Source organism: Tribolium madens, unplaced genomic scaffold (assembly GCF_015345945.1).
Source record: "Tribolium madens isolate multiple individuals breed KSU strain unplaced genomic scaffold, Tmad_KSU_1.1 Scaffold_97;HRSCAF=244;Tcas5.2_LG3a, whole genome shotgun sequence".
Classification (NCBI taxonomy): Eukaryota; Metazoa; Arthropoda; class Insecta; order Coleoptera; family Tenebrionidae; genus Tribolium; species Tribolium madens.
The window spans coordinates 6,363,656-6,389,318 of NW_025401069.1; the positions used below are offsets into that span (position 1 = coordinate 6,363,656).

Genomic DNA, 25,663 nt, shown 5'->3' on the forward strand with positions numbered 1-25,663 from the left:
CTTAGTAAACATCAGTTTTTAATTTTTATACGTATTTCTTTATATTTGGATAGTGACAGGATTGTATCGTAAAACTAGTTCTTCTCGATATCTCTAATGATATATAAATTAAAATTTTTAATTTTTACTTTAACAGCATTCCGTCATAGCAAAAAACTGAACTTGTTTAAAATGCGAAGGTCCTTTATTTTCTTTAGCTCACTGGTAGGTCGGTCTTTTTACTTGTATTTAATGGTAGGCTCGACTCAGCACACCCAAACCAGTCGTAGGTGATGGACAATGATGCGTTTAATTTTAATTTTATTCTAAGTTCAAACTAATTAATGTAAATTGTGATCTCGTGGCTGTTAATTATGGAAATTGAAACGTACAAATTATCCACTAAATTAAATTTTTTAAATAGTATTTTATAGAAAATACCCACAATTAATTTGCAATTGCTAACTATTATTTGGTTTGGCCAAGAATTCTTTAAGAAACCGTGTAGATGTCTATGCAATTATTGCAGTTGTAGTTTAGCACCAGGACATCAAATATGACAAATCACTCTTTTGTTATGAGATGCGTTTGCATATAAATATTTACAAAACATATGTTCTTCGCTTTCAAGGTTTACAAGGCCAAGGTAGTCCAGCTAGAAATAAATTATTCAGATTTTTTTTGGCTGCCGGTTTCAGATCATGAAAATTACTATCTCATAAAAAAAGTGGTAACATAAGTTCTAGAACATAACGGCTGTTGAAAGTAAAAGTTCAGGTCCGACTATCTTTTGTCCTTTTTTATTCCACAAAAAATATAAACAAGTCTTTTCATAAAATATGGGAAATAATGCAAATAAATTAACTTCAGAATATAGAAAAGCATTCTTTTTTAAACTTTTATTTTTTTTACATATTACAGAGCAGACATCTAATTAAACAAACGCACTAATAATAAAAAAAACAAAAATACGTGGCCGTAGTTTCATCGAGTTCCAGAATTCTTAGTACACATATGAGCCTACTCCATAGGCATAGGGATAGGCAGCGTAGGGGTACGCAGGTACTGCTCCCACAGAGTAGAATTGAGGGTTTGGCTGAGGTGCAGGAAGAGCCAAAGCGGCAACGGCCAACAAGGCAAAGAAGAAAAGCTGCATTCGAAAAACACAATCACAAACTGTTCTAATTATTCAAAAAATTACTTACCAATTTAAACATGGTTGTTGTGATCTGTAGCACTGGTTATGGAAACCTACATTGTCGAATTTTGCGCACTTCTTTTATATTAAAAGAGTTAGGTCATATGACCAACCTCAATTTACGTTACTAGTTTTTGCAAGAAGACCAGGAAGTCTATTTAAAGCTTAACCAACACGCAGATTTAAATTATAAATTAGATACCTGTAAGAGGCGAGGATTTTTTTAATAATGAGATCATCGAAACAATGATTATATCACTTATGATTTATAACCTTTTTTGACTCGATATAATTCTAGAAACTAGAATTCATTTTTAATCCTGTTTTAGCAACATTATTTCTTGTTTCTGTAATTTTTTTTACCTGGAAAATTTTTCTAAAATAGTTACGAGAAAAATTGCAACTAGTTTATGAATTTATTAGACACTATACTGTCTACAAGTAGCAAACTAATAAATTCTCCTTGACTTAATTTATCATAGCACCACTGTCCTATTTTTTTACTGTACTTTGAGTTACTAAATTCTCAAAAAGGATTTTAAGAAAATCGTCCTACTAGTCCTACTAGTGCACATTTTTTGGCTGTATTACCACTTTCCTGTTCGAAAGTACATGGTCTGATGATTTCTATTTTTTATTTAGAATCCAAATTTAAATTTTGTTTGTTGCTATCAATAGGTATTACTTTTTTTTAATAATCAATATAAGCAATAACAAAAATGTAAATATTTAAGTGTTACGAATATTACTAAATTCTAATAAATATATTTGTCATAAAAACATACCTTAGAGAATTATTGTTTGAATTCAAGTTGACATGAGTTTTCCTCATGAAACACCTGACATAATTAAAGAAAACAATAATAAAATTTTATGTCAATTTTAAATTTGAATTTGGTATTGCGTAAAGCAAATAATACTTCTACTAACAACCCTCTTGTACCGACGTAAAGTGGGGTCATTTACCGGATAATATTCAATAAATTACGGCCTCAACTCTTTGACACCATAATTAATTGTTTAGGGTTATGCATTGTCCTAAACAAATAATCTGTCAATTTTTAATACCGATATTATATTACGTGCTTAATAAATATTTGGTGGATCGGTCGAACACAAGAAAAAATATTTGTGTAAGAATATAACTTCATTATAAATAAAAGGGATAGGTATATGTATGTATTTTTTATGTAAGAATTTGTAGGTATGTAGTATAATTTTATTTATTACTTTATTACTATCAATATTATTATTACTATCAATAAATAGCACCCCTGAGTGTGACTCTCGTACGGATTTATTATCAGTATTATTATGCTCTCTGTAATTTTTGCAATTAATTAAATAAAACTGTTTTGGGCTGCTTGTGTTTTCGAAAAGAGCGATTACAGGTGATTATGTTTAGTGTATAGCAGATACTTGCTTTATTTCTATGCTTATGTTCAAACACATTTTAAAAAATATTACGTTTTTATTAGCTAATGTAATAGTTTTAATTTATTCAATATTCCAGTCTTTGAAGCAATAAGATTTTAATGTTCTCTGAATTTCACAAATTAAGTGCAAAGACGAATAAAAATACTTTTTATTTTAAAATTTATTTATTTATTTATTTTGCATTACAAGATTAGATTAAATTCACTTAAAACTTAACAGAGCAGACTTAAAACTTCAAAACAACGATCGGTAGATGGCCATAGATCCAGAGCTCTAGTACACTAATCCACCCCATCCATAGGCGTAGGGGTACGCAGCATAGGTGGAATAGGCTGGCACGGCGTAGAATTGTGGGTTTGGCTGTGCCACTGGTCCAGGAAGTGGGCCAGGTTTGGGGACAGCCAAGGCAAGAGCCAACAAGGCAAAGAAGAAGAGCTGTTGGTAAAAATTATCATCAATTAACAACACATTACAAAGAAAAATATAAAAATGCTCACCAATTTGAACATTGTTGTTGTGATCTGTAGCACCGGTTATTCAAACCTATGAAGTCTCATTATCCGATGTTCTTTATATATAATAGGATCCAGAAGTTTGGTCATATGACTAACCGTTTTACATTGCTTGTTTTTGCAGTAAGACAAGAAAGGTATAACTAATACGCATAAATCAAAACAAGAACCTACTGAAGAAACGTCGCGAAAATTGGACTTGGACTTCTAATAATAGTAATTATTAAATCATCTAGGATAAAAAACTGCTGTTTATGTATGTGTTTATTCCAGTTGTTCAAGTGAACCAAGAGAAATGAAACTTGTTGTCTGACCACCCACTCTTACTTGATCTGTTTTATTTATAATTTTTTTCCAAAGCGGATCTAGGCATTTTTGGGTACGGTAATCAGTACGACAACAAGTACAAAAATGTACTCAAACAACATTGTTTTCATAAAGTGATATTTGAATAAGAATAAAAATTATGGAAATTACTGATGTAAACATTTTTTTTTTAATAAATTTAATTAACTCTGTTCCAAGTTTTTAAAATAGTGTCATTTTGTATTTGTTATTTACCAGTATCTATTTATTCTAAATAAAATATTTTTTTACAATAAATTTTATAACTTACCTATCACATACGAGTATCTGTACTTTATTGCGGAAACTCATTACACCAAACCAAAATCGACAATATAAATTAGTAATGCGTCATTTGCATGCCATAATAAATTAAACATTTTGCAAAGGTGTTGTTAATGTGTTATTTCCAGATTGTTTTAATAGGACACATGTATTATTTCGGGTTTTTTCGATTATGTAAAACAAATATTAAATTGAGCGGAAAATGTTAATTATATCGGGAGTTATACAGATTTAAAAAGATAAAAAACTTCCATAGCGAATGAGCAAATAATTATATAGTTTTTTCTAAAAATTGACAATTTCATAAAGTTCAAAGTTAAAAAATAATACAAATACTAAATCCTAATACTACACCAAAACAAAATAAAAATTGTAAGTTTATAACTTATATTTGAAATTATCAGCTGTGTGACAAGACTCTACTTTTATGAAGTTTAGAAGTGAATAATAGTAGATTATGTTATTAGGAGTAAAAGTGATTGTTTATGTGGTGAAACTGAACGTTCATTTTGCCGAACGGAGTGAGGCAAATGGATTCAGCTGAGCCACATAAACTCACTTTTACTCCAAATAACATATACTATTTTATCTGCAAACGATTCAGATGGAACGAAAAGAGCAACACACCAATAATCAAGTAAATCACCTCAATAATCAGGACGCTTTGCAATAAAATCATAACAAACGTCACGCGTCAGTTTCGGAATTTGTGTTGAGATTTCGAAAGTGTTCACTGATTTAACTGGTGAATAACTGGTGTAGTTTATAGTGCAAAATGTCGAATGCTGATAATCTACCTTGTACCTCTCCAGAAAATGCTGAAAAAGCGAAAGGGACAAGAAAGAGACAACAGTGGTAAATGTCAAAGTAAGTGTCAAGTAAAAGTGAAAACGCCTAGGCGTAAAAACAATGTTTTTACTCCATGTCTGAAAAGTAAAACTTTTACCTGTGTCATTTAGTCATAAAAGTGGTCACTTTTGTGACGTTTGCAGATAAAGGTAGTTTTTTTACCGTAACATACAACAGCAAATCGTATTATTATTATTATTCCATAAATAGCTTTCTTTACATTATCAAGTACAGCTAAACTGAATGAATTAAGAGAATCCTACTGTTTTTTTTGAACAAATAAGATAATTTTGGTTTAAAACTTTTATGCAAAGTTGTCTGAAAAATTAGTAGAAAAAAATTCCACATGATTTTTAATAGTACATTATATACTGAGATGTAAAGTGTTTCATTTCTGTCGAGAGATTAGAAAGTTTATCCAGACGCTTGCGTTGAAAAAATGTTAAAAAAGTTTGACTCGTTAGTCGAGTCAGCCGTTTTCTTCATCATTGCAACAAACATTACAATAATAAACAAAGTAGTTACGTAGTTTAATGCTATTAAATGCTTATGAATTATTGATTAATATATTATTTATGACAGATTTTGCTCATTAAGTCTTTAAATGTATTGAAATGGTGAAATCAGAAGAAGAATTAATACCGCCACTACTACAGCAAGTATGCAATAATGTGACACTTTCCAACTATTGTCAAGATTAGAAATATCAACATTACACATACGGTAGTGAATAAATAATATTTTTATGCAACTCTTATCCAGACTGCTTTAGAAGAACAAAAAAATGCTACCGTGGCTAGGTAACAAATCAATTTTTGAATACGGAAAGATTTAAAATTTTTTTGTTATTACTAGATATGATAAATTTTATTTTAGAAACTATTTGTTAGCATACTACTACATTTCACATGGAAACAATTTGCATCCGATCGCAAATATATGATAACAAAGAGGACAGAACATAAAACAAAATTAACTTTTAATAAAATTTATTAAACCAAACAGTCACAACCAGAAAGTCATAAGATGGAATTTCGACTATTCAAACACTTTGATATCCTTAGATGTACCCATATCCCAAAGCACCATAGGCGTAAGGATGGGCATATCCATAGGCGCCGTATCCCAAACCGGTGTATCCTCCATAGATGAACTGAGGAGCGGCTTTGGGTTCAGCCAAGGCAAGAGCCAAAAGGGCGGCCAAGAAAACGAACTGCAATAAAATTTCAATAATTACCTTTCGTTTAAATTAAAACAAATTCACTTACGAGTTTGAACATTTTGATTGTTGTTGAGTTGGCTTGTGGAGCAAACACTGATTTTGTTCTGTTTTAGTTCGATATTTATATTAAATTTGTCAGGGGTGTGTCACACAGAAACACCATCAAAGCAGGAAGCCGTTGATATTCCACTTTTTTAGTGTGGGATATTATGAATTTTAACAATATTATAATTTCTTCATTAGTGAAAATCAGCTGATCTTGTTTACCTTCCTGAATGACTAATCCACGACGCCAATTTGTAACAAAGCAAGTGGAAATCAGTAGATACGAGTACATAACAGACTGTCCCAACAAGTTGAAAAAATCCATTAGCGACCTTTAAATCGTGAAATTAAAAAAAAATAAAAAAGGACATTGATAGATACTAATCTAGTCCATCGCCTAAAATTATTTTAAACTATACAGCGTGTCTCAAAAATAAGTTACAATTCAAACTTGTGTTTTTTTTTTTTAATGGAACACCATATGTTTCTTAGCGTTTTTGGATGTAGATTTTTATGACAATGTTTTTAAGGTAAACGTTTATTGGTCGATTTTGCTTAGTTTTAAAAATAAGATTTTTTTTTGACGAAAACATGCACTTTTTAAAAATTTATTACACAAAAACTAAGACATCTAGAAATATTTTTTTACTACCGCAAAGAAGGAGGTACAAGCTATAAGGTTGTAACATTTTTTAATGTGTTGCATTTGCATTGCAACAAAAATGAAGGCGTTTGTTAAAAGTTCTATAACTTAAAAATTTTAAATGGAACACCCTATTTATTGTTTTTGCATTTTATTAAAGTGTCTTTCTAAAATTATTTACTTTTAGGTGTTTATATTCAGTAACTAAAAAGATATTTAACATTAAACATTAAAAAAAATAATAACTATTTGATTAGTAGCCAAAAAGTGCACAATTGCACAAGAGACAGATTAAATATCACTTAATCATATTTGTGTTAAACTGAATCCATTATTTTTTATTTTTACAATAAAATAATTCAAATTTCAGTATTTTATAAGGACTCTTACAATCTCTGGATAAATCAACGGATAAGTGATCCGTGGTGGAATTACTATGTTGCCATAGTATCAACAATGCCCAGATATTGATAGGCATTGTTGCTAGAATTAATATCGAATGTTAAATATCTTTTCATTTATCAATTCTAGGCATTAAAAGTTTACTTTTGTAGATAGACAAATTATCAATCTATTAGATACAAAAATAAAAAAAGTTTAAGTTAATTAACTTTCAACAAACTTCTTCATTTATTAATCTTTACAAACGCAAAACACTAAAAAAATGCTACAGCTTTAAATTCTGTACTTTCTTCTTTGCAAAAGTAAGAAAAAAATTGTTCTAGCTGTCTTAGTTTTTGTGTAATAATTTTTTTAAAAGTGCATGTTTTTGTCAAAGTAATAAAAGTTTAGCGTAAAAATATTGTTTTAAAACTACATCCAAAAATGCAAAAAAACATACGGTGTTTCATTTAAAAAAAACACAAGTTTGTATCGTAACTTATTTTTGGGACATGCTGTATGAATGAAAATAATCTTAGGTGATGCACTAGATTAGTATCTATCAATGTCCTATACATTTTTTTCTTAATTTTACCATTTAAAGGTCATTAATGGGCTTTTTCAACTCGCTGGGGTGCCAAAATACTCGTATAGTACAAATAACATAAAACGTAATAAAAAATTTGTAATAAAAAAATTTAAATTTGATTTTTGGTATAGTACAAAACTTCAGCCATAGAAAATCAATACGTAAAATATACCTAAAACATGAATGTCTGTTTCTTACCTAGCTGCTTGTGTAAACAATTTTTTGTTATTCCAATTTAAGAAAAAACAACTCATTTTTGTCGTGGCTATACATTGAAATTATTTTGGATTATTCTATATCTATTTGTAATTTTATCAAACTTTTAGTAACAAATAGTAATAAATTTTACAAGGAGTTCTTTAATCAATGCTGAGAAAAGTGTAACACGTTTTTAAGTTTTTTTTTGCTGTTCTCTTTCTAAACTTTATTTTAGAATTTCATTATTTTATATTTGTTTTATATTTATATTCTTTCATATTTCCAGTTAACAAGTTAACAAAAAAAGTACAAGGTTTAAGAAAAAAAAATAAATTAAAAAATAAAACAAATATTTAAAAAAAATGCACTATAATAAAATAAGTCTACAGTTTGTCATAAATATTCAGTGTAGCAACATGGTAGAAAAATGGTCGTTAGAAATGTTCTCCGAACGAATTAGGTGACCCAAATGTCCCAAAAGATTTGACGTCGTAGTTGGCCACTCCCGCATCTCCAAAGTAAGGTCGGTGATTATAAATGGAGAAAAAAGTTTTAATTTGGGGCATACCTTCGACCATCCACGTACACATCAAAACGACTACCAGGAGAAATGCCTAAAATCGTAAAAAAATAATAACAAAAACTGTTAAATTACCATATTTTCTCACAAAAGTTGATTTATTAGCCATGTTTTTGCTACAGTTTCGCGAATCAAACTGCACAACTCCGTGAACGAGAATGGTCAGGGCTGCGACTAAGCAGGAAATATAAAGTGATTTGAATTTGTCCTGCTTGGAATTTAAATGCCACATGTTATCCAGGATCCGTTGAATATTTGTGTACACAAAATAATTATTATAATCAACACGATGAATCATTTCAGGTGGAAAATAAGTTGTTAGATGTATTATTAAAATGTATGGATGTTTGGACGAAAAGCAGGTTTTCACATAACTTGAAATGTATTTTGGTTGTTTTTGGAATTGCTTCAAAAGATGCGTAAGCAGGAAGATTCAATTCGAAGGACTTTAGAATGTCATTACTTATTATCATTACCAAGGTGAAAATAGTAAGGCAATCAGAAAAGTTTAAAACTGAGAGACATATTTTTTCCTAGAACTCATAATTGATAATAACATTTTGAAATAATTATTTAATAAATATATATTCAAGTATTCCTACTACAAAAAAATGTTTAGAACACGAGGGCGACCGTCTGTATGGGTTATATTTTGTGTAGGAATAATATGTTTTTAGTCATAAGGGGCAGATAACATTTTTTCAGTACCTGATTTAGTACTTTTTTATTTGATAAAATTAGAAGGTTGAAATCTATCGATAGCAGTTTTACTTTATTTTGTTGTAAACAAGTCTTGACGCTCATGAAAACACACAGAATTTATAGTTTGTGAGAAATTTTAATCAAGGAATGGGCAATTTTTACATTTATGCAAGTGCTGAGTTGATATAGGAGCTGTAACTGTACTTAATTAAATTTATCCACTAGTGAATACAGTAGAAAATTTGAATTTTATAAAAAACATTTTCAAGGATTTAACTTGTATTATTATTATTTATCTTGTATTGGACAATATTTCAAAACATAGATTTGTTGAAAATAAATCAATAAATAAAATAATAAAAAATAAAACACAAAACTTGTTTTTTCCTTGTACAGGATGTTTATGGTCTTGATGTTGAAAGATGATTGCACTATTTAAAAAAATCTAATACGCTATACAAAATATAAATTTACGTTATGAAAGTAAATAATTTATTTTATATTATTTGTTTGAGAACTGCTACTTCAGATACAACAATCGCCAATAGTGCCATTAGTGTTTTTCTTTTGGTTTTCCTTTTTTGTCAAATGTATTTCACTATTACTCAATACTATTTCATTTGATATATTAATGTCAAAGCAACGTAGGTCCATGTTCATACATTTAAAAAAAAAAGGCAAATCAATCCTATTGAAAACTATTTTGTTGGAAGTGAAAATCTTCGAGTTTTGATATAAACTAAGGCAAAACCAAATCGAATGATGACAATGTCAAAACTAAAAGTAACATTTTGCATTCATTTTCTGTTATTGGTTGCAACAATGCAATTTTATCTTAACAAGGAAATAATTCCAGTGACCCTCAAACTTTGTACCAATATTTTCGAGTTAAATAATACAATAATTTTGCGAGTTTTGTTCTCGACTACAATATTTCTATACTTTTTCATTATTAGGTCAATTTTCAACATCATAAAACACCCTATCCTCTATACCTACCAAATTTTTGTGGTACTTACTACATCTTTAGAACCCTGAATAAGTATAAAATATATCTTAATGGTTTTATCAATAATGGCAGTATCCAACCATACAGAATAAAACTTATAATATTATACTCGAATTTCTCCTATATAAAAATATATCTTTTGCAAAAATCTATTGAATTTTGAACACAATCCAAAATCTTTTAGATGAATCCATATCCCAAAGCACCATAGGCATAGGGATGAGCGTATCCATAGCCTCCATAGATAAATTGTGGGGCAGCTTCAGCAGCAGCCAACGCGAAAACCAATAGAGCGGCCAAGAAAACAAACTATTGTATCCAAAATTAAATCATAAATGTGACAAATGAAATAATTTTGAACATTTTCGTTTATTGATCTGATAAGCTTGTCTGGGGCAAACTATAAGAATAATTTACTTATTTTCAGTATTTATACCGGCTTTTAGGGGTGTGTCCTATTAAATGTAGACGTCAGAAACAGGAAGCTTTTAATATTCCAGTTAGTTTTTGCCACGAAATCGTAAGTTGATTGTTTACAAAATAGGAGGTGTTAACATTTATGTCACTTCTGGATGTTAAAATTTCACATTAGATTTTAAAATCTTGCTGTTTCTAATGGGAAAGTAAAACAAAAAACATAAAATAAATGCAGTAAAACTTTAAATCAATATTAAAATCACATTTGACAATGCAAAGTAAATGACAACTTAATTCGAATTAGTTTAATTCTGAATTGAATGTTATTTTGAAAATCAACCCCAATTTCTATCGAATTTTATGATTTATTTCAAGACTTTATAAAAGAAAACATTTAATTTTTTTGTTATGAATATTAACTACTACACAAACAGTACTTTTAACCACAACCGTCAATTTAATAAATTGACTAATGCACACTATTATAAAATGCAAATAACGTTGAAGAGTCATAATTATCTTAAAATTTAATTGATTCAATTTTTAGCAAGTGTTTACAAATAATTTCTGTACCTATTCAAAATGACAGCATGTAGCAGTTAAATTTTGTATCTCTCTTGTTGCCTTACTTACGTTCAAAAATATGTACTTACCTAAAACTTACTTTAAAAGTTAACACATTAAAATTTATTTTGCTATCAATTAGAAATCTTTTATGTAAAAACTATGAAACTATCAAATTACTATTCTAATGAGTTTTTTAAGGTTTACTAAGATACTGCAAATAATAAATATTTAAAAGCGAATTTCAAAGTAAAATAGCAACAAATTTGTTATAATTAATTGTTTGAATGTAGAAACATTAAATTAAAAACAAAAGTGATTAAATGATAAAATTTTGTTTTATTATTATACATATAAAACGATACAAAAACCTGCGCCTATATTATTATTAAAACTAAAAAAATACAAGAATTTATCTTCTTTAGTATTCATATCTACAAAAAAATTTTTGCTTGAATTATAGATACTAAAATTTCTTTTTGTGCTTGAATCATGGCAAATTATCAACAAATAAAAAGCAAGATGCAAGCAATTTTTCTAATAGAAATGTAAAATCACAATCAATGAGCAAGTTATTTTGATATTGCTCAAATTTAAAAATATGTAACATTTGCTCATTTTTGTTAATATTGTTTGTAGTGTCAATTTTTCTTTATTATTTCCTTCAATTTTATTTAAAATCCAAAAAGCAATTTAGTTCCTTATTATTTTTAGTTGCAAAAGACTTAAAGAATGTATAATTTTTATAAATAAAACAAATGGATTATCTTTAATAACAATTTATTAGCTCAGTCTGAATTTTGCACAATCAATAATACAAGCCTCCATAGTGGCCATAAGCGCCATAAGCTACTGGGGCTGCATATCCGCCGTAACCGTAACCCAAACCGGTGTATCCTCCATATAGGAATTGAGGAGCGGCTTTAGGGGCAGCAAGGGCGAAAGCCAAAAGGGCGGCAAAGAAAACGAACTGTAACAAAACAAATTCAATTAAAATTATCTGTTACAGAATTGAGATTGTTAACTTACAAGTTTGAACATTTTGATTTGTTGTTGTGGTAGCTTGTCGGTGGCAAACTCTAACCAAAACTAGGTTTGCACTGTTTATTTATACCAGCTGTGTGGGGGTGTGTCACAAAGAAACAGGATTTTGCAAAACAAACCTCCAAAATAAATGTTAATTAGGTCAACTTTGCTGATTAACATATGCTATGTTTGTTCACATTTAATCACTTGATTAAAAAAAATAATTTATTTCTCTGTGTGGTAAGCTGCTTTTCTTTACGCGACCTTCCGTGTATAAGCAAATCAGTGGTAAACGTAAAATCTTTCATTAAAATTCGAAGGTCTTTTCAAAGTCACACCTCCAAAATTTTGTATAAAATCGTCTTCGAAAGTGCTTTTTTCATCAAGAAAGAATATAACATTATCCAAAATAAAAAGCGTGTTAGTTATTATCGACGAGTGATGTCTTTCACAATGAGCTGTAGGTGTTTAAAACGGCTGTAATTTTAGTAATCACCTAGTAGTAATTAGTAATCACATTCGATTTTTGATTACCAAATAATTAGATTTGTTCTCAGAATGATAAATATGTGACCAACTTATTAACACTTAGCAATTTCAAAACGATTATTTATAAATTTATGTACATACAATCCGTCGAAAACGTTATAAATTTATAAAATTTGTGTTTAGGGTTTAAGTAGATAAATGTGTTCAAGTATCTGTTTTTTTTTGTAATTGATAGTCAAATAATATACACTTTTCTTGAACATTTTTATTTATCAACAATTAGAACTTATTGTTATTTACTGAGTGATCCATTTTTGTGAGAGATTTGTTGGTAATAAATGGAAAAAAATATTTTCTTAGGTCCTATTCTCTCAAAATTTATGGTCCTTCTTGCCACATGTTTCGGCTATTTTTAGATAGCCATCTTCAGGCATTATTGTTTAATTCGCTTCCGACCCCGCACAATTTTACGAAAATTTATTGTAATATAATTTTTGAGTTATTTTTTTGTTTAATAGGCGCATTTTTAGCCTCTATCGATGATGTTGATAATGTGAGACGAATGTTTTTTTTTTCCCATTATAATGTTTGTTATGTCTTATGAGATACTTTTTCATTACTTTTGAAAGGAGAAGCCTTTAATTATTCGCAAATTTTATTATGTTGACTGACATCTAAACGAAATAATTTTACTACATTAGTAACAACATCAGAACAGTTATTTTTCGAACATAAGACAGATTTAATTGGTATGAGTTATGGTGATTGTTCGTTTAATTTAATTAACATTTATGTTAATTTTGGATAAAAAGTAATTTTTAGGATGGATTCGAATAATCAGAGAAATTTGTTTGATGAGAAATATTTATTTTGGTGACAATTGTTTATTATGGTGACAGCCTCATTTAAAACTTTTTCGTTTGCGGTATGAAGTTGAAGATTTATACTTTCGCTTTCTTTCGGATAAAATGTATAATCATTAAATATACACAAAACAGAAAAAAGCTTAAAAAATTAGATCTGTAGTTTAAAAAAATATCACCCTTAAGCTTAGGCAAATGTTCGAAAATTTACTGAATTATAGGTAGTAATTATTCTACTTATTTTACAATTATTTAATTTCTTGATGTCTTTTTAAATTTTTGACGAAGTTAAGTGTAACATTTATTTATAATAAATTAAAAATACAGTTGTGTACTTTTAATAAGTAAAAAGTTGCATTATGTATTGTACTGGGTAATCACGAATTACTGCTTAAGTTGGTAATTTGTAGTAAATTTCATTTTATAATGGTACAAATAAAGTAACTTCCCGTTGTTGACCACGTCAATATATTAACACTATTATTTGATTTAGTTCATTAGCAAACCTAGTTCAAAAATTTCGTAATTTATAGCAAGGAGCTAATGATATACATTTATTCACAATGAACTTAAATGTCATCAAATAAATTTCTGTGATTGATTTAAACTTTTCTGTTGTTTTGTCATTAGGGACAAATTTGTCTCCGTTATCCCCTCTTATTAGTGTCTTGATTTTAGTATAAATATTGAGGGAAAAATAAGAGAATCAGCACAGTTAGCTGATCCAGTATCGTCTAATCCTACAACAAGATGTTCAAGCTTGTAAGTAATTCTTATTTTAAAATTTTATTAGTTTATAATTTATTTTGCAATATTTTAGTTCGTATTTTTGGCCTTTGTTGCCTTCGCCTTCGCCGCCCCGAAAGCTGAACCTCAGTACTTCGGAGGATATTATGGCGGTTTGGGCTACCATCATGGTTTGGGATATGCAGGATATGGAGGAGCTTTGGGTTATGGCTACGCTTCTCCCTATTCCTATGGACACTACGGATACGGATACTACTGAACAAATCTTAGTTCATAGTTATTAAGCTTTACTTCTACCACTTTGTTTTACCAGTTTTTTATTCTATAAATTTTATTATGGATGCCTGTTAATTTCAAATGTAAAAACAGAATAAAAACTTTTCAAAAATATTTATTTCTATTATTTTTTAACTGAACTGTTGAAATGTTGCCAACTCTTTGCTCTTTTTGAAAAAAGAACTCGGTGGGAGTAATTAATTGTACTAGAAATTGATGAAAGACAGTTAAGACTGTAAAATTGTACATAACAAAAAATAAAAAATATTTCTGTTTGTGTTTAAAAAGTCAGGTCATTATATCTTCAAATAATTAATAAAATACTGAAAACAAGCCTTGTTTTAAGTGATTTTCGATTTAAATATTTCTAATGTTAATGGGATATAAATTTTATTGTACATACCTGGACTTTTTATTTTAGACATTTTACTAAATCATTTAAAGTGTTATATTAAAACAAAAACTAAACCAAGCAAGGTTTGAATAAAAAAAATATTTCCTGGTGCATTTATTTTTATGATGCAGTTGGTTTTGAGTCACCAGCGACATTTAAAGTGAATAAAAATCTACATAAAATCATGGTGCATAAGAAATACCGTCAAAACAGTTTTAAATATAGGTCGACCAGAAATTAACATATTTTGTTTAGTTGTTTTTGGAGTTTTAAATATCAAATAACACTAGGTAAATTAAAGAAGGATCTGAGAATTCTACACTGCCTTGATATGAAAGTTTTGTTACACCTAATAAGATTGCCGTTGTTTGGCAAAAATTACCTTTTGCTCACAGTAAAATTGTTTAAAGAAATACAATTAGTGTACTTGTTCCAAAATTGTTACTTGTGGAAATTAAAAATATATTAATTAAAAATACTAATTCTGTTAAATAGTGAAAAATATACACTAAAAAAATTTGTCTACTAAAGATGCATTTCTGAATAGTTATATGCAAATATGTAAGTAATCTTAATCTTTTAGTTAAATTTACAATTAGCGTATTTTTAAAATATAAGGTATAATATAGCCACCTTCATAATAATGTGAAGCAATTGTTAATAATTAACTTACTTAACTATGCAGAACAACATTGAAATTTAATTTTATAAGATAGTAATCTTAAAATTTAAGGTTTTATTTTACAGCAAAACGTGTTATTTTAATTGGAATCTGAGATTTATGTCTTGTCAAATGATAAAATTTCTTTGTTTCATTCTGCTAATTAAAATGTAAAACTTGTCAGTCAGCTATTTATTTTTTATTTCCTACCTCAATAAAAAAATATAAAGTATGTAATTACCCAAATTGATTTATTTAGCTGAAATTGATACAATTTACAAAGTTTATTCCCAGCCATTCCGAACAAACATTATCTATTATTAATAAAACCCATATCCGTAAGAACCATATCCATAGGGATAGCCGTATCCAAGAGAGGAGTATCCCAGACCAGAATAGCCGTCTAATCCTCCATAAAGTCCCCCATAAATTTGAGGGACTGGTTTTGGAGCAGCAAAGGCAAAGGCGAGAAGAGCAAAAAATACAAACTACAAAAATATTATAATTTAGCAACTAAAATTATTATTTAACATAATATTAAATCATTATAAATAAATAAGACACTTACGAGTTTGAACATTTTGATCGTTTCGTAAAACACTGATATTATTCTTCAAATGTCACCATTATTTATATAAAATTTATATAAAGGAAGGAGTAAAGTACTGCAAGGAAAAATACAAGTCATCGGTGATCAAGTCTATTAACGGTAAAAACTGGAATAGGGTAATTTTAACTTTAATGACTAGCACAACAACAATTAACCACTTAAAGTTGAAATAATAATATTTTTGTTTATTTATTAAACCACGAAGGAATAAAAATAACGGGTTTATTTTTCATTTTATATACCTGCAAAAATAAAGACCGTTTTTTTGGATTATTAGAAAATAGAGACTAAATAGCTTAATTGTTTAAACAGAAAAAAATTCATTTCTTTGCTACAATTTTGCACCCTTTAAGTGTCTTTAATAATTTTTTAGCAGTTTTATTATTGAAATAGTTTCCTTTTCCATAAAAAGCAATCAACCGTTATGTTCAACACTTCAACAGTCTTACAATTAATAAATAGCAGAAACAGATGTTTTTAAACCTTTTTTATTCAGTTTTACATTTGAAGTTAACAGATATGCATAATAAAATTTATAGAATCAAAAACTGGTAAAACAAAGTGGTAGGAGTAAAGCTTATCAACTAATTTCTGAGATTTGTTCAGTAGTATCCGTATCCGTAGTGTCCGTAGGAATAGGGAGAAGCGTAACCGTAACCCAAAGCTCCTCCATATCCTGCATATCCCAAACCATGATGGTAGCCCAAACCGCCATAATATCCTCCGAAGTACTGAGGTTCAGCTTTCGGGGCGGCGAAGGCGAAGGCAACAAGGGCCAAAAATACGAACTAAAATATTGCAAAATAAATTATAAACTAATAAAATTTTAAAATAAGAATTACTTACAAGTTTGAACATCTTGTTGTAGGATTAGACAATACTGGATCAGCTAACTGTGATGATTCTCTTATTTTTCCCCAATATTTATACCAAAATCAAGACAATAATGAGTGGGGATAACGGAGACAAATTTGTCCCTCATAACAAAACACCAGAAAAGTTTAAATCAATCACAGAAATTTATTTGATGACATTTAAGTTCATTGTGAATAAATGTATATCATTAGCTCCTTGCTATAAATTAGGAAACTTTTGAGCTAGATGGTTTAATATGCCAATACACTAAATTATATGTTTATTAAGTTGCCCACTTTTAAATGTCTTATTTTATTACAAATTCAATATTGGTGAATATGTTAACTAAATGGCTTCTTATCGATAACCACGATTTAGTTAGTAAACAAAATGATTTAATTTGTTTATTCAATTTTTTAGGAAAATCATTCTAGATTCTCTTTTAACAAAAGTAGGTGGTTGTCTTTAAAAATACAGGGTTATTCACAAATATGAAGCAATGTTTGAACCTTAAAAATGACCTATAAAATAATGTTAATTAATAACTCGTTAAAAAATAACTCGTGTCCTATTTCTACTGATAAGAATTTTAAAGCCCTCGGAATGTGGGTATGGAAATTTGTTTTTTTTTGTAATAACTTCGGAACCAGATATTATAAAATTTAGAATCGTTACTTGCGAGAACATACTTTTAAATTAGTAATTACGAAAACCGGATACATCTACTCAATTTCCGGTTCCAGCAATTGCAGGTCATATTTTCTGTGTTTTTTCGTTTTTTGGCCTCTTAACATTTTTTTTGGTCACAACAATAGAGTAATCAATTTTGAATGAAAAACGCTTAATCTTTAATACCTCTAAAATGAACCGTTTTAAAGATATTTTAATTTAAAGTAAGAACTATACAACACTGAAAGCAAAAATATGATTTTTGAATGAATGATATCAACGGCAACAAATGACCATGGTCACATATTTTGCTGTCAGGTATCTGTCAACTTGAGATTGGACGATTATTAGACGATTAATCCAAAATATTTAATAAAAGAGTTTACCTCAGACTCCAGACATAACTAAGAATAAATCCAAATGGATCTCGTAGCATTTAATTCATAAAAAATTCACAAAAATTTATCGTCAAAATTAACAGATGCCTGGCAGGAATTTATGTGACCATGGTCATTGGTTACCGTAGATACCTCTCATTCACAATTCATAGTTTTTGCTTTCAGCGTTATGCAGTCTTCACTTTAAATTAAAATATCTTTAAAATGGTCCATTTTAGTGGTATAAAAAGTTATGCGTTTTTTAATCGAAACTTTTAGAATATTTTGTATTTATTTTTCTTTCTTTTAATAATTTGTGGCAACATTAGCAATTAGCTACTTAGTTCTGACTCTACGGCAGTTAGCAAAAGTTAATTAAAAAAATTACATTGTCATAAGCGATTAAAAATTAATGTTTTGCATTTTTATGTCTCAACATCATTTGAAACTAGCGCCAACCCCAAATGAGTTTCAAGATAAAAAAAAAAGTAAAATCAAAGTCGTTAAATTTTTCATTTGTGTATAAAATAGAGTTAATTAGGAAATAGTGATAACATTTTGAAAGCAAAGTTTTTATAACAATCTAATTGTTTCTCAGACTTTTATTTATTTATTATTTTTYTAATTATCTGTGTTTGTTTCTTTGATGCCCACTTGTCCACTAAACGCYAGTCTTAAATCACATTCCAGATGTGCATTCATTATTATGCTGATTGCTAAGAGATTAAAGTATTAAAATATTGTTCTTTCATTTCTATAAAAACCAAAATACATAATTTGCATTTTGCATTTTTGATAGAATTTGCAATTTAAATTAATTTTACAGCTAGAAATATGTTGTCTTAAATAAATTTCGCAGCTAGTCATACATGCCATTATATAACATTTTTTTAAATGTTAAAGTACTTTTTCTTAAATAAATTTTTTCAAGCACTTGAAATTATTAATAAAAATAATAAATTTTAGAGAAATATTGACTAAAAATTTTTATTATTGAAAAATGTATACCAAAAATTGTTTCTATTACCTACCTTAGATTTTTATAAACTTAAATTCGTAATCTCAAAGTTTTGCCATCACAATCTTAGAGGTATTTTAAGGGCTTTTTTAAAAGCTTTTAAAATAGACATTTCTATTATAGGTTTGTGTTTGTCTTTATGTCAATGAAACACACATATTTTTTGATTTTTTCATTTTTTAATTCTAAATCTAAGTTGAAGTGTGTACATGATTAGAGGCCTATTTCATCAGTAATAGTAAGATCCATAGCCACCGTAGGCGTAGGGAGCAGCGTATCCGTGTCCATAACCAATGGCAGAGTATCCCAAACCTCCATAGCCTCCATAGTAGAATTGGGGTTGGGGTTCAGCCTTGGGGACGGCAAAAGCGATGGCCAAAAGGGCAAAGAAGAAAAGCTGTAACAATTAATACATTTAATTATTTAAAGGAATCTAATGACATCAGACCTAACTTACCAATTTGAACATGTTGATGGTTGTTGGGTTGACTTGTGCAAAATCAAATCTGATTTTACTCGCAAATACTCTGCGGTTTTATAGTGGTTTCTTTGGGGGTGTGTCAGGTGTTGTTCTGGAAAATAAGACTGGTGTACACACCCATCAAAATCATGCTAATTGGGTCAAGTTTTTTTTAAGTGGTTTATGTTTAAACCACTTTTTTATGAATAATGTATTAATGAACACATTATCACGTTTATGAGGGGGTTTTCTTAATCTACGCATGCTTATAATTAATCAACAACATACGTTAGTATTTGTTATTTATTAACAAAGCTATTGTCTAGTTTGTAATTTTAGATATTCTCAAAAGTTTTTTAACTATTTTAAAAGATCCAATATACAGGGTTGTTCGTTTTTCGAGCTCCACCATGGGGATCTCAGTTCTTATAAGAGATACGAAGTCGGTTATTATTTAATGTGTCATTTTTAGTTTTTGAATTATTAGAAAAAAACGGAAATTTGTAATTTTTTATTTTTTCAAGCGAAAACTAAAAGACTTTAACTAAGACGTTCTTAAGGCACTTTTTTACAAAGAATCTAAATCTGACACCGTATTTTTCAAGGTTTCAACCCACAGAAAAATTTGTAACACATTTTAAACTGCAAACGGTGATTTATTTTTTATTAATTATGCCCATAATAGTATATTAAAATACAAGTTGCAAAAAGTATATTAAAGTACAAGTTGAGGAACAAATGAGTGCTTGAAGAACTTTCTGCAACAAGTGCTTTATACTTTTTTTCTATTTTGCCGCTTTAATAATTGTTTAATAATTTTAGGCGACTATTAAATTAACGCCAACTTGTTAAAGCACTCAAATGACGTTATTTGGGTGCTGGAATAGACTTATTCTAAACGCAAAATAGAAAAAAACATTTCAACAATTTTTATTTATTATTATGACTATCAAATCTTTCAAATTTCTGGGATTCATTGACATATTTTTTTTCTAATTTCTCATAATAATGAAAATATTGTTTTTGTAAATTTTGTTTGGAAAATAGTTTGCAAAATATTTTATTTTGTAGTATATTATAATTAATAACTATAATATACTATTATGAATGAAAAAATATTTAGGCTCTTTATGAATACAAAAAATTGTGGAAAATTGTGTCGAAATAATAAGCTGTCATTGCACTGGGTTTAATTTTCTATTGTTATAGTAACTTTTATTTATTTTTTGTGTTTTTTTACAAATATCAAAATATTTTTCAATTCCGCCTGGAACTGGAACATCTGTATATTTCTATCATATCAGTTTATGAAAAAAATCAAGAACACGGACAAGTATAAATAAATTGTAGTCTAATTATAATTTCGACAAATTAAAAGAGACGTGTAGCTGTTTAAAAAACTCACTGAAACTGTTTTACCTAGTTGTAAAAATATTATTTTCAATTATTTAATTTCTCAGAGGCCAGACGAAAAAATGGATGATTCACGTTGTGTAAAAACTTATATGTTTTTTATTCTTCATTTAATCGTCATTGATTAATTGGTATGCAACGTCATTAAACATATTTATAACTGGATCCGATATAAACGAGTAGGTAGGTATTAAGCTTCCTGCTGATGTGTAACCGCAACTTTTTATAACACTTTTTAATACAGTTAATGAAGCAGATGGCATTGCATCGACGAATGCCATTATGACATTTAATGACGAATGCAGTATTTAAAAAATAGAAAAAAAGGTTTTATAAAAAAAATAAAACATATTTGGGATTATTTTTCGGATCATAAGTACTTTATTTTTTTAGTTTTTACATATTATAATTATTATTTTTCAGCAAACATCTTTTTTCATTTTCAGTAGAAATAATGTCCTACATAGGGGGAAACATGACCGTAAACACCGCTGTAGCCAACATGAGAATAAACTGGATGATGAGAGTAAACAACTTGGGGTTGAGCCTCGGGTTGTGGCAAGGCAAGGGCAAAAGCCACCAAAGCCAAGAATACAAACTACAAAAATCAATTGTTTATTAATTACACTAATAAAATTAAAAAATACAATACTTACAAGTTTGAACATTTTGATATGTAGTAGATCTGCAAAATCTAACATAGAAATTGGAATATTACGTCGGTTATATAAGACATAAAACAGGTGTGTCGGGAAGAATGACACACCTAGAGATATTAATTAGGTCAAGTATTGTTTTGGTTTCCTTTTTGTTTTTTCTATAAATTTTACTTTGTAATTTTATTGTTGCTATATTACGTAAAAAACTGCTTTTATTGTTTTAGACCAAAAATCAGAAACTGGTTTTGAGGCACAAAACAAGTGGTTCTGGGATAGTTTGTTAAATGTTTTTTCACATTTTTTATCTTTTCGTTTTAAGATCAATAAAACAATTCAACGGTCAAATGTTTTATTACTACACTTTTCTACAATAAAATGCTGAAATTACAAAAATAAAATAATATCTAATAATATAATCCGTAACCATAAGAGTAAGGGCTATAGCCGTATCCTGCATAAGAATAAGGGTATGAACCGTAATACAGTTGTGGTTGTGGTGCAGGGACTGGAACTCCGACTGCAAGGGTAATCAACAGGATTACCACAAGTAAAAACTAAAAATACAATTATTTTTATAACTGGAGAATTGATTTCTACTTATAGTTACCTTAAACATGATGCTGTTCTTTACAAACTGAAGATGTACTATGACTGTAATATACCCATCTTAAAATCTTTTATATAAAGCAAAGCGGCCTATTATTATTCAAAGATGTTATTTTTTAAAAACAAGACATGTGTTGCAAACGAAATGACAAATTCATGAATTACCATTTAACTACGTACTAGCCAATAATTCAAAATTCGTATCCCGGATCTAATTTTGAAAATTGACCGTTGTATAAAATTATTGATGCTGAGCTATGACCAATTTAAATCATAACACCTGTTCGATGATTTCTCAGTAAGAACAAGGTTATCATGTTAATCAGTAAATATGATCAACAAAATTATACACTTCATCATAATTATTTCTGTCGCAGTTATTATTAAAAAAGTGAAACTAAAACAAAGTTTGACTTTAAGAATAAAGCAGGCAGGATGTATTTTTTAATCGCATTGTCCGAGTAATCCGCCTACAGAAGGTTTCTTGTTTTAATAAAGGTAAGAAAACGTTACGAAAAGTTGCACATTTTGAGTAACTCCTTTCTCTTCCTTGGTGATACAAACTTTAGGTCACTAATTTATTTATCAGGAACGAAATCGATAATTAAGTATGCAGGGGGCAACTGTTGACATAATTTGTCAACAGACAGCCTTGTAAAACAAACTCTCTTGCATACAAAATTTCAGTTTATTCATTCCTCCTTGTTCTGGAAATATCTACCGTTTTTAAAGAGTGTTCTCGGAATCACATGTTTTAAAAAGATCGCAAATATGGAATTGACATTTCATCGTCAACTCTAAAAAAATCTGTTTTCTACATTTTTCCGAAGCTACTAAACGAGTTTTAGCTATTAATTTAGCATTTGTTAGGCAAACAATCAATTTTACATATTCCATTATTGGCAGTTTCGACAAGCGTTGAATCAATTTAGATAGGTTTGATGATATAAAGTTTTATGTCTCATATCTGCCGGGGGTTACAAATGAACTTCAAATTTCGGGCTGAATGCCAAGGACGTGATCTTCAATAATTATGCAGAATATTTTGTTTTAATAATTTGACCAATTTGTGACCAGTTCTAAAGTGTAATGTAAAAATAAAAGCAGTTTTACATTTTAAAGTGCAATAAGGACTTTTTTAAGGATATCAAGACTGCATCAAAGTTTCCAGTTTATTAATTAATAATAAATTAACATAAAGCCATAAAATACCAAACGAAATTGATATTTCAAGTTTTTGTAACGATTTTTACTTTCAACATAAATTATAAAATCCCAATATTTAAAAAGCTGTATTTTTGACACCCATAAAATTGACGAAGGTCCTTCCGCAACAATCCGTTGACAAATTAGCTCTTCAATCACCTACTCGAGTTGCAAACGTCATCAATATGTATCCTGATTGTTACAAAGGATGTTAATGCCCTAAGAACGACCACACCCGGCGTTTTTACAGACTCCACGGTCGACCGCTTTTTTCGGTTAATTCACGGTTCACAGAAAAATATTCCACATAGAATGTTAAAGAGCTTCATGAGTACATCAAAATGTCACTTATTCTTAAGGAGACGACTTTTTTCTTAAAGCATTATAATCTAAAAGAATCACGCAAGGTAACTTTTTAACTTAATAGCACTTCTCTTGAAATGCATTGAAACTTTTTCTTTACGTATACAACTGCAGGAAATAAAATTAAATTGCCCTAAAAAAACTAAGTTAAAATAAAAATGAGAAATGATTTAGTTATTGTCATTTTATCTAAAGAAACAGAAAATTATTTTTATTTTATGTGGTATTTTTTTTGTAGTGTAAATCTTGTAACAACTGTATTTTTTAATTATTTGAAAAGTCTTGGTAAGTGGTTGGTATTGTTCTCACTGCAGCGTTTGAATAGATAAATGTGAACACAGAAGTATATTCCAAGTTGCCTATACAAAACGTTTTTTAAATTATTTCTACATTTAGATTCAATTCAATCAGTTTAATAAAACATCTGGATGTCTGTCAATGTTGTACATTTTGTTCGATATTTGAATGGGATAAAGGCCAACGACGGAAACCCTCCAAGAGTATGATCGTCACGATTATGTAATGCATGTTATTGTCCGTTTTTTTCCGTACCTACTTTATTTACACAAGCAAAGTTCAACAACCATTTCGGAAAATTGCCGCTTTGATAAAAATAAAGGGTGAATATTCTCCGACTGAAAAAAAGTGCGAGTAAGTTAACGTATGTTTAACGATTTTCGTTTACGTTAAAATAGTGGCGAATATTAGAAAACAACGTTTTGCTACGCATTTTCCCTCACATCCACATATCTACGCAAATATTTATACCTGCAACTCTAATTTCAGTTCAGCTGAAAAACATCATCGGGTGTGTTTGTAGTTCACATCGATAATCTGTCAATTTTAGGATTGAATCAGGATCATGAAGCGTTATAAACATGTTTTTAGCAATGTTTAATGTGTAAAAACAACTATCAAAATAAGCAATTTTTTTTAAGTGATATTTATTGCTGCAATTTCACGAAATAGTGAAATATTATTTTTATACTGTGTTTATCCATAACCTGCGACAACCATTTGATAAGTCACCCGTTGGGATTTAGAGCGTTCAATACAATTATGTGATCTCCCTGGATAGCAAATTAAGACTTATAAATTTGTTATTCAATACTTTGAAGAAGACTGCTTCGTTATTCAATGTTTGTTTCGTTGACCAAGGACAAGATCATCATAATTATTCGTGTGTCTTTTATTTTTTACGTCTCACAATCAAACGGTCTGATTGAAACTGAATAATAAAATCAGCGTTCCAAAATTAACAAATCTCAACAAAATAAATATATTTCCTTTTAAAAATCAAATCAATGTGCACTAGGTACTACTAGCCCTTTTTCTAACACAAAGAGAAAACATGCCATTTATAGCAACTTATTATTATTTTTATTATTTGACAGAAAACAAGTCAAGTTGCAAACAAATAAATTATATACTATAAATCAATTATACCTACAACCTGCTGTTTTTATGTTAATTGATTTAATTTTTACCCCGATAATTGCTTTATAGAAATATGTTGTAAATAAATCATTCTAGAACTCGCAGTTTGCATCAGAAATAAGAAAGACTTTAATTTAACCCGATTTGACCTGACCTCTTGCAGTGCCAACTTATGTCTCACTAAATTCAGTGCTTTCAACCGCATTTTTTATTAACAATCAGAAGTACATTCTTACTTTTTTCATTTGCAATTACTCTCTTAACGATTCATTGACTTATATTGGGTTATTCTTCTACCCACTTATAAAGCAGAAACTCCAATAGTTACCTGAAATTCAGCAAAGAAAAAAAAAGATAATTACAAGCACATACAAGTAATAAAAAAGTTAACGACAGGAGTATTTTCAGCAACTTTGTTTAGAGGTTACTGGTGGTAGACATTTGATCTTTCTCTAATTATCGCATAATTACTGTTTAGTAAAATGGTTAAATTATTAATTTCACGTCGACAACTCTTGTTTATGACATTTAATTCGCACGTGGATCGTTTTCCTTGTTTATCCTATAGCTAAATAGCAA

The 25,663-nt window shown here is 28.9% G+C and overlaps 7 protein-coding genes and 3 long non-coding RNA genes across 10 annotated transcripts; 2 read left to right on the forward strand and 8 right to left on the reverse strand.

Moving 5' to 3' along the window:
- Positions 1 to 863: 863 nt before the first annotated feature.
- On the reverse strand, positions 864 to 1,326 carry LOC123014730. Its single transcript, XR_006413335.1, has 2 exons — positions 1,185 to 1,326; positions 864 to 1,129 (listed from the first exon to the last, which is right to left on the reverse strand). It is a non-coding gene; the product is annotated as an uncharacterized LOC123014730 (long non-coding RNA).
- A 1,433-nt stretch (positions 1,327 to 2,759) lies between these two features.
- Positions 2,760 to 3,267, reverse strand: LOC123014766 (neuropeptide-like 4). The gene is made up of 2 exons (XM_044414032.1): positions 3,112 to 3,267; positions 2,760 to 3,049 (listed from the first exon to the last, which is right to left on the reverse strand). The coding sequence occupies exons 1-2, from the start codon at positions 3,121 to 3,123 to the stop codon at positions 2,888 to 2,890; spliced, it is 174 nt and encodes a 57-aa protein (XP_044269967.1). The 5' UTR covers positions 3,124 to 3,267; the 3' UTR covers positions 2,760 to 2,887.
- Positions 3,268 to 8,035: 4,768 nt separating this feature from the next.
- LOC123014717 lies at positions 8,036 to 8,797 on the reverse strand. The gene is made up of 3 exons (XM_044413967.1): positions 8,352 to 8,797; positions 8,252 to 8,297; positions 8,036 to 8,194 (listed from the first exon to the last, which is right to left on the reverse strand). The coding sequence occupies exons 1-3, from the start codon at positions 8,559 to 8,561 to the stop codon at positions 8,118 to 8,120; spliced, it is 333 nt and encodes a 110-aa protein (XP_044269902.1). The 5' UTR covers positions 8,562 to 8,797; the 3' UTR covers positions 8,036 to 8,117.
- Positions 8,798 to 11,718: 2,921 nt separating this feature from the next.
- On the reverse strand, positions 11,719 to 12,145 carry LOC123014915 (cuticle protein 6.4-like). Its single transcript, XM_044414224.1, has 2 exons — positions 11,985 to 12,145; positions 11,719 to 11,925 (listed from the first exon to the last, which is right to left on the reverse strand). The coding sequence occupies exons 1-2, from the start codon at positions 11,994 to 11,996 to the stop codon at positions 11,764 to 11,766; spliced, it is 174 nt and encodes a 57-aa protein (XP_044270159.1). The 5' UTR covers positions 11,997 to 12,145; the 3' UTR covers positions 11,719 to 11,763.
- A 1,848-nt stretch (positions 12,146 to 13,993) lies between these two features.
- Positions 13,994 to 14,470, forward strand: LOC123014912 (keratin-associated protein 19-9b-like). Its single transcript, XM_044414220.1, has 2 exons — positions 13,994 to 14,095; positions 14,154 to 14,470. The coding sequence occupies exons 1-2, from the start codon at positions 14,084 to 14,086 to the stop codon at positions 14,337 to 14,339; spliced, it is 198 nt and encodes a 65-aa protein (XP_044270155.1). The 5' UTR covers positions 13,994 to 14,083; the 3' UTR covers positions 14,340 to 14,470.
- A 1,175-nt stretch (positions 14,471 to 15,645) lies between these two features.
- Positions 15,646 to 15,997, reverse strand: LOC123014914 (prismalin-14-like). The gene is made up of 2 exons (XM_044414223.1): positions 15,980 to 15,997; positions 15,646 to 15,899 (listed from the first exon to the last, which is right to left on the reverse strand). Exons 1-2 carry the CDS (start codon positions 15,989 to 15,991, stop codon positions 15,732 to 15,734), a joined length of 180 nt encoding a protein of 59 aa, XP_044270158.1. The 5' UTR covers positions 15,992 to 15,997; the 3' UTR covers positions 15,646 to 15,731.
- A 496-nt stretch (positions 15,998 to 16,493) lies between these two features.
- Positions 16,494 to 17,016, reverse strand: LOC123014911 (keratin-associated protein 19-9b-like). The gene is made up of 2 exons (XM_044414219.1): positions 16,868 to 17,016; positions 16,494 to 16,809 (listed from the first exon to the last, which is right to left on the reverse strand). The coding sequence occupies exons 1-2, from the start codon at positions 16,877 to 16,879 to the stop codon at positions 16,624 to 16,626; spliced, it is 198 nt and encodes a 65-aa protein (XP_044270154.1). The 5' UTR covers positions 16,880 to 17,016; the 3' UTR covers positions 16,494 to 16,623.
- Positions 17,017 to 19,099: 2,083 nt separating this feature from the next.
- Positions 19,100 to 19,535, reverse strand: LOC123014913 (prismalin-14-like). Its single transcript, XM_044414221.1, has 2 exons — positions 19,398 to 19,535; positions 19,100 to 19,337 (listed from the first exon to the last, which is right to left on the reverse strand). The coding sequence occupies exons 1-2, from the start codon at positions 19,407 to 19,409 to the stop codon at positions 19,170 to 19,172; spliced, it is 180 nt and encodes a 59-aa protein (XP_044270156.1). The 5' UTR covers positions 19,410 to 19,535; the 3' UTR covers positions 19,100 to 19,169.
- Positions 19,536 to 21,011: 1,476 nt separating this feature from the next.
- LOC123014917 lies at positions 21,012 to 21,817 on the forward strand. The gene is made up of 2 exons (XR_006413351.1): positions 21,012 to 21,189; positions 21,237 to 21,817. It is a non-coding gene; the product is annotated as an uncharacterized LOC123014917 (long non-coding RNA).
- Positions 21,165 to 22,449, reverse strand: LOC123014916. The gene is made up of 3 exons (XR_006413350.1): positions 22,080 to 22,449; positions 21,470 to 22,026; positions 21,165 to 21,411 (listed from the first exon to the last, which is right to left on the reverse strand). It is a non-coding gene; the product is annotated as an uncharacterized LOC123014916 (long non-coding RNA).
- Between the last annotated feature and the right edge of the window lie 3,214 nt (positions 22,450 to 25,663).